Source organism: Conger conger, chromosome 2, assembly GCF_963514075.1.
Source record: "Conger conger chromosome 2, fConCon1.1, whole genome shotgun sequence".
Taxonomy (NCBI): domain Eukaryota; kingdom Metazoa; phylum Chordata; class Actinopteri; order Anguilliformes; family Congridae; genus Conger; species Conger conger.
This window is the reverse complement of record NC_083761.1, coordinates 50,536,846-50,545,216: the sequence shown is the minus strand read 5'-3', so window position 1 is coordinate 50,545,216 and position 8,371 is coordinate 50,536,846. Positions and strand designations below refer to the sequence as shown.

At 37.4% G+C, this 8,371-nt stretch overlaps 1 protein-coding gene across 1 annotated transcript; it reads left to right on the top strand.

Moving 5' to 3' along the window:
• Positions 1–771: 771 nt before the first annotated feature.
• On the top strand, positions 772–7,878 carry LOC133122019 (paired box protein Pax-6-like). Its single transcript, XM_061231673.1, has 7 exons — positions 772–877; positions 1,280–1,441; positions 2,086–2,168; positions 3,085–3,241; positions 6,695–6,765; positions 7,546–7,678; positions 7,781–7,878. The coding sequence occupies exons 1-7, from the start codon at positions 772–774 to the stop codon at positions 7,876–7,878; spliced, it is 810 nt and encodes a 269-aa protein (XP_061087657.1).
• Positions 7,879–8,371: the final 493 nt, after the last annotated feature.

Here is an 8,371-nt window from a genome sequence, read left to right as displayed (position 1 = left end):
TCTCCCTCCCTCTCTCTCTTTCTCTCTCTCCCTCTCTCTGTCCCTTTTTGCACACATACAGACCATTGTCAACAAAGGGAGGAGAAGAGAAGGGATAGGGGGAATGAGGGAAGGTTATAATACAGAAGAAGAGAGAAAGAAGAGTTGTCTTTTTGTTGTTTTTCTGTCATAGATTTCATTTCCCATCAGTTGGTGAGTTTCCATTTTTAAAACATTTGAAATATTTGGGGGGGTGGAGAGAAACATAAACAGTTAAAGAGACATGGACAAAATACATAAATATTAATGTAAAATAATAAAAGGACAATAAAAGAAAGTGAAAAAAATATGTACTGCATAGAAAAGGACTAGTGTTTGACCTTTGTCAATCACTACATAACATTGAGCTTTTATATTTTAGATTATGGATTTATATGGTACCTTACATAAAGTAGTGCATACAATGTTATTCATTTATCTATCTAACTGTATGTATTGTACCTGTCAAAATGTGTTCATGTTGACTGAATTTAAAATATATTCACTGTGTTTGCACAAACATTATTCTTCTCTGTGCTACTGTCATGCAATGACAATCAGTCATTGGATATATCCAAATTAATTTGGTGTGTAACACCAGCCATGTCCATACACACAAACTAAAATTTAATTATTTTTAAATTTCTTTGCAGCTTTTTGACCTGTTCTTGGGGAAAGAGGGAGGTCAGGGGGCAAGAGAGTGGAAAGGGTCAGGGTAAGGTACTACATTTTTGGGGGTGGGGTTAAAATATAATGTATGATAAACTAACCATGTTGAATCTACAAAGTGGATCAAACTGGACTGGGCCAAACAACTGGTACCATCAGCCAAATGCAGTGCCACAACAACATAGCACAGGTAAGCTACCTCGACAAATGCAAAGGATGACGAGCATTGTTGCATCAAAAATATATGTTCTTTATAAATGATGCAGGTGAGAGACATTATCAGTCAGATGCTCATCTTATTAACGGAAAAACCTCTTTGCCCTTTTCTCTTATTGGAGCTCTCTAATTGGTTATCTGCTGTGATTTATTATACTGGTTAGTACTATGCAGTGTTTGAGTCTGAATGCCCTATGTTTCCATGCCCTCTCTCGCCTTCTTCCGCAGGGTCAGTGCTTAAGGCTCCAAAGAGCTCACACTGTGCACATTTTTTATCTTCTCAGTGTTGGTTGAAACGATGTGCGGTGAATAAATACGTTTCATTATTGCACAGTATGAATCATGCAACCTGCTTGCCTCTCTATCACAGTGTCAGAAGGATGTGTGGTGGATGTGGATGGTGGGATGGGTGGAGGAGTGGGAGTTCAGGGAGAGAGGGATGAGGGGGACGAGTCTCAGCTCCGGCTGCAGCTGAAGAGGAAGCTGCAGAGAAACAGAACCAGTTTCACTCAGGAACAGATTGAGGCCCTGGAGAAAGGTCAGTCCTGTGTTGCCCCGATTATGCTTCGTAAAGAAATGTCACTGGTGACTGCTGCTAGCGCTCCCTGTTTGCTTCCGTCATCATGCGTCAGCGTTGCAATTCAGTTATCGCATTATTGCATTTTTGCATTTCAGTTATGAAAAGCAGGTGCTTTTTAATCCACAGCACTAATGTGTTTAAGGACACGAATGTGGTCATAACATTTCTTAATGCATATTGAATACGTTAGATTCTTCGTTGCACTTCATTGTACATCGCTCTGGACAAGAGCGCCTGCTAAATGCCTGTAATGTAATGTAATCTAATATGCAGAAACAGTCAACCATTTGATCAGGGCAGGAGGCCCTGGATCATTAGTTGAATAGCCATGCAATAGTGTACGTATCAATGCTAGGTTAAGATGGCAGCTACCTCCTCTCCTGCCTTTGTCACAGTGCATTTTTTCAGATATGACCTAGAAATGCATTACACCTGAAAGAGCTTTCCCTTGCCCTCTCTTTATGTAAACAAGCACTTGAAATAATTGTCTTCTGTAATGCTGCTTTGAAAGAGAAACAAGTAATTAGATGCCGAGACCCTGTTCAATGACCCTGTGCTGTTTTCGTATATAGTGCACTGAGAGCAATGTCTCTGTTTCTCAGAATTTGAGAGGACCCATTACCCAGATGTCTTTGCAAGAGAGAGACTGGCAGCCAAGATTGATCTTCCAGAGGCACGGATTCAGGTAGGCAATTGTAGTCTTCTGCGGATATGTCAATGACTACTTTCTGCAGAAGACTTCATGAACAGAACTACAGAGGCTACGCTGCAAGATATAAACCACTAGTTAGTCACAAAAAACAGGATGGCCATGTTACAGTCTGTTAAGAAGTACCTAAAATGGCCTACAGCAATGTGTGGAGGCCAAAGGGAACTGCCAAAGATCCAAAATATACCACCTTATCTGTGAAATATGGTGGTATGGGTGTTATGGTTTGGGCATGTTATGGTACTGGTTCCCTGGTCTTCACTAATGATGTAACTGCAGATAGCAACAGCAGAATTAATTCTGAAGTGTACAGAAGCATCTTATCTGCTGAAGTTCAACCAAATGCCACAAACTCATTGGATGACACTTCATCCTACAGCAAGACAATGATCCCACACATACTGCTAAAGCTTTTTCAAAGCCAAAAACAGGAAATGTCTTGACTGGCCAAGTCTGTCACCCGATCTGAATCCAATTGAATATGCTTTTCATATGCTGAAGAGAAAACGTCTACTGGCAACTGGCCCCAAAATGAACTGAAGATGGCTGCAGTACACCTGAAAAGATGCTCAGCATCTGGTGATGTCAATGGGTTATAGACTTCAAGCATACATTGCATCCAGAGGATGACAAAGTACTAAACAAAGTACATTTCAATTAATGTACATAGAATTATGTCCCAAACATCATGATGCTCTGAAACGGGAGCTATATATTCAAAATGCTGTAATTTCTACACGGTGAAAATACCCTTTAATAAAAACTGATAATCTGCAGTGAATTTCATGTTAATTGTTTGATTACAAAAAAAAATTGCGGAGTATATTTCCAAATCAAGAAAAATCATGTCTTTGTCCCAGATGTCACTCACCTCTTTGCAATTAATTTATAGGTGTGGTTCTCCAATCGGAGAGCTAAATGGAGGAGGGAGGAAAAGCTGCGTAACCAGAGAAGGTCTGGGGGTGGGACATCCTGTTCCCAGGCACATGCCCCCCTGAGCACTTCCTTCAACCCAGCTGTCTATCACCATCAACATGGCAACAGCTCAGGTCTGTATTTATTTCAGATTGCGTGAATACACCACATCATTATGATCCCAATTAACATTAGTATAATAGCCATAAACAAGGGGTGTATTCACTGAATTATGTTCATGGGGGGCTATATTGTATTAGTACCATACTGTCTCCTGTGCATTAGTTTAGTATTAATATAATTTCTCATACAATATCAGTGAAATCTTGTAAATTCTGGCAAAATATCGAATGTACTCTATGGTGAATTTTACAAATTATTATTTTGACTTCCATCTTTGTACAATACAATTTGTGGATACAATTAGTCAACCCATCCTAAGTGTTGAATTGTGAATTACATTTCTGGATTTTCTATCAACTGTATAATGATAAAACAATTAATCTCTAAATCATCCAACCACTCTTTTTTTCATTAATAAAATAAAAAGGGGCATAACAAGGGGACTAAAAATGCAATGCAACAATCAAAGCATTGCATTTTTAATTAGAAGCATGCAGAGCATAATTGTAGAAAAGCTGTCGGCCCATTTCAAAGAGCATCACCAATGAATACCAGTTCATCATTTTTGATCAGCAGAATATTTCCGGGAAGTTACGTTACATATTCCACACAGTATTTGCAGGAATTTTGGAACCGTGTTAAAAGGAATATACATTTATTGAAATATTATTCATTCACAGCTTTCATTATGTTCTTTCATGATTACACAATAGCTATCATGGGATAGTTGGATTGACAAGACAAAAAGACAAAAATATTATGTGTCAAATTATGTTTTTTATAAATTCAGGTTGTAAAAATCCAGTTTGGCCCTTTTCACAGAAACAGATGATGATTAATTACAGACTGGATTCCATCCATGTTCTACTCCTTTTCCTGAGGAACCTAGATCAATGTTTTAAAAATTTAATTTCTCAAAACAGAAATTATATACCACAGAATTCTTGCAAAAAATTGAAAAATGTACATTGGAAAAAATTTACTTTTTCAGAGCTTAGTTTTAAATAATTGAATTATACAAAGATGTGAATACAAAGCTACAAAATGCTAAGTGAATACATTCAAATATATTATATGTAACCTGTTCTATCATAATCAATCATGATGGCCAATTTCATATAAATCAATGTTCATGTAAATGCATTTATTTTTGTCTGTTTTTGGCTTTCATCTTCATTTTGTAGAACAATATCTTGGCTTTCATAATCTGCATGTCTAAGTGCCTTTTAAACACAAGATGGTAAAGTGAATGTAACACTGGAGTTGTGCATTGTTTGGAGGCTAGGCAGCTTATCACCATTCACCAGTCACAAACAACCACATCAGCTGGGTTTGTGGTTGCATGTTATTATTTGCTTTCATGGTTTGTGTCTTCATTTCAAGAGTAAATGTTTTAGAGTAAAGACATTTTACTGCAGAGTAAAAATCTAGTTATACATAAGATGACAAGCTATAGCCCTGGAGTTTCGTTAGCCTTGTGTCGGTAGTCTCCAAGCCTCTTGTAATCTTTGAAGGCGTTCTTCTGAAAAAACTCTGGAGTAGGGAGATACATCGTATTGTTACATTCTCCTCTTAGTTAAAATATGTCAATACGACTGATTTTGATAGAGCAGGTCATATATTCACAGTTGAAAAATTCAACGTGTTTTTATATGAAAATCTTTTTTGACCCTTATTTTCTTCCATTAAATACTGGTATGATTCTTTCACTGGAGCTTGTATGGCCGGGAGGAGATGAGCTAACATGTTAGAATTGTATTGTTACCAATCTATTAATAGATAATTGTTTCTCTACATGAATAGCCTAATTATTTTGAAATGTATCTAAAGTTTGCAAGGAAAATTCTGAGTTGCATTGCCAGCTAGGCTATTTTCTCCTGTTGCATGGGGCAAGAGTGCCAAAAGCAACATCCAATTCCAGTTCAAACCACGCCCACTTCCATTTTATCCAAATACAAAAATGAATAATTTAATTGAATTAATTTTGCTCTATAACTCAACAAATATAGATAAAAATATGAATAGTGGCCTTCCTGAACACTCTTATTACTGAGTACACTTGAGTTAAACCCATCTACAGAAATGCATTATGTCCTATCTATTTAATAACCAAGAATGACCAAAACCAACATCCAAAAGTCTATGTTAAAGCAAAAAAAATTTCACAGTGTCAATGGCCTTAGAAAAGGCAATAAAAAGAGTAGCACAGTGTAATGTGTTTGCAGTATGATGTATGATGTATGATGTATGATGTATGATGTGTGATGTAATGTAACTCGGTGGCAGCTGAAGCTATGCCTGGGTCTGCAGCCAGACTGAATGGGACTTAAAGGCATCCTATGTAGGATTTTCAACTTGAAAATATTATAACCATGCTGTTATTACTATGATGCCTGTGCCTATGTTCACTTCTGCCCAAAACCTTGCTTATCTACGTGTGTTTGTTTTTCTACAACTATTCAGAATGTTTCTTGGTGTGGCTGTGTACTGTATCTGAAAAGTATATGGCCAATAGAAGGAGGAGGATGAGTGTGAACTATGTGTCTGTTTTTCTTGATATTGGTAGCCTGTTCTCCTCAAGGAGCATAACCAGCAGGATGCTGGTTGTAAGAAGGACCTCGTTCTCTGTCAGAGCTATCTGTTTTGCCATTGTGCAATATCCATTTTGGGTTGTAATTTAAACAGTCAGCTAAAATGGCCATTTAAAAGCCTGTTTTTCCTAAATTTATTCTGTGGGGAGGGGAGTATGCCCCCATGTTTTGAAAGCTATTTGAAAGTCATTAGCTAGCTAGGTACTACCTACTATCTGTAGTAACTATTATTCTGTATAATTTTTGTATTTTTTCCTAATACAACTGCAGTTCAACTACCACGGAGTAATATCCGTGATCGGAGATTGTGTGTTGTAATGCTTTTTTATGCCACTTGCAATAGACACAAAGCTAGACTATGTAAAGCTGCAAAGAATCTTTCAAAATAAAAAACAACAATGAATATATGTGTTTGTGAGTATGCCTGCTTACATTACATAATTTTGCCATGTGTAAGACTGAAACACACAGGAGCTGTATTTTTGAAAGAAACGTGATTGAAAGCAACTGACAGCTGGCCAGAATAAAATATCTAGTTGTTTTATAGGTGGGTGAGCTTCATCTTGGGGGTGTAAGCAGGGCTGAGAACAGGGGCATAAATGTTTTTTGATGATGAACTCAGGAGAGAAACAAGGACAGAAATCCTGCATAGTATGCCTTTAAGATGTTATCGTCAGCAAAAAAGTTTAATTTTTCAAAGTTTTTAATTTTCCTAAGCATGAGAGACTAGATATTGGACAGTGTTAATATACATGTTAACATACAGTTGATGTATTAAATTAATACCAAATGTGTGATACTGTATTACAAATCTCTCTGTGTCAGTTAGTGTGTGCATAGCATTGATTGTCTCTTCTGCTATGTCTTTCCCAGGTTCCCTGCTTAATCGTAATGACTCTTCCCTCCCTAGTTACAGCTCTCTATCCGTCTTCTCTGGGGTCCAGGTAATTATATTCACTCATCATTATATGGAGTTTTTCAGTCCATGGGCTAGTAGTTGTTGCCAATGTACTTGAAATGCGGAAATACTTGAAATGCGGACTCTTTCTATATTGGTGTTCATCAAAGTTACAAAGGTACAAAGGAGTGTGTGCAAAAATACATTCTTATGTTGGCAGCTAGTATGATGGCTCCCTCTTGTGGTCACTCTATGATCTATCTCACAGGTTCACATCAATGACACCATCATGATAATTATACTCTTGAAAATACATGAAGTTTAATACTGTGGTCAAGTTGGCCAAATATAATGTGTTGCACATAGTATATGCTCAATATTCTTCATATACATTTCAGTAAATTGTATTTACACTTAGAATGAGCACTTTATTAGGTATTTATTAGACTTAAGAGGTTTGATGCATTGTGTGTTCAGAGATGCTCTCCTGTATACCACTGTTGTAATGTGTGGTTATTTGTGTTACTATCACCTTCCTGTCTGCTTTGACTAGTCTGGCCCTTCTCCACTGACCTCTCTCTATAATTAGCTTTTTTGGTGAAAGGTTTTTGCACAATATTGCTTCAGTCTATGACTACATTTCTTGAACTATATCTTGCCTCCTCTTAAAGCTATTTATTTTATGGAATAGTATATTTATGATTGAATATATTACTGTATCAAAATATCTCTAATTGCTGAATTACAGTAGTTTATTTTATTTCACAATTTCTTCTTTTGTTCTCTTGTCTCTGTCCCCTCTTCCATCATCTGCCAAACTCTTTAGTCTGTGCCCCCTCAGTCTGCCTCTTCTTACTCCTGCATGCTCCCGTCTTCACCCTCTGCCCCTCGCAACTTTGACTCATCCCCTTACCCCTCCCCTCACTTGCCTCCACCTCCCTCAGCCAACTCTAACACAGGTGAGCTTACCAGTTTGTAATGGCGTGTGTATTTTAGTGGTATTCAGACAGTTATGGGCTCATGAGCTGTTTCTAACTCTCCCTATCTTCCTGTTCTGACAGGTCTCATCTCCCCAGGAGTTTCAGTACCAGTGCAGGTTCCTGGCAGTGAACAGAACATGGGTCAGAATATGGGTCAATACTGGGCCCGACTGCAGTGAGACAGATGAAGAGAGGGATGGAAGGAAAGCAAAGAGTGTGGGAGATAAAAGGGTAGTTATGTGGTTATGAGAGGCTAGTGAAAGCATATCCAAACAAACTGTCAGGATAGACAATGTCTTCATTGCAGAGAGACGTAGAGACAGAGAAATATAGAGAGAGTGAGGAAAGAAAAAGGAAAAATATAAAATATAAACAATTGACAATAGTGGAGTTTTCAGTTGCTTATTGTCTGTGTCATACAAGAAATGGAATTCTCAGGAACAACAAAAAAACTAAGGGAAAATATTACTTTTTTAAATTCACAAACAGTATTTAATTATTGTTGAGTTATATGAAGCTTTGAACTAGATCTATAGTGCTAAATCCCAAAAAGGAACAAATGTACATACAAGATTTTTCCCCAGCATCAGATTTTTATTTCTGCACAAACACTCCTCAAAATGGATCAAACCAGTGCTTTACGGTAATTCTGAACCGATCATGGTTTGTTAC

Coding starts and splice junctions, on each gene's coding strand:
- LOC133122019 (XM_061231673.1), top strand. CDS start 772: ATGTATGATAAACTAACCATGTTGAATCTACAAAGTGGATCAAACTGG. Junction 1,442..2,085: donor GATTGAGGCCCTGGAGAAAG/GTCAGTCCTGTG, acceptor TCTGTTTCTCAG/AATTTGAGAGGACCCATTAC. Junction 6,766..7,545: donor CCGTCTTCTCTGGGGTCCAG/GTAATTATATTC, acceptor CAAACTCTTTAG/TCTGTGCCCCCTCAGTCTGC.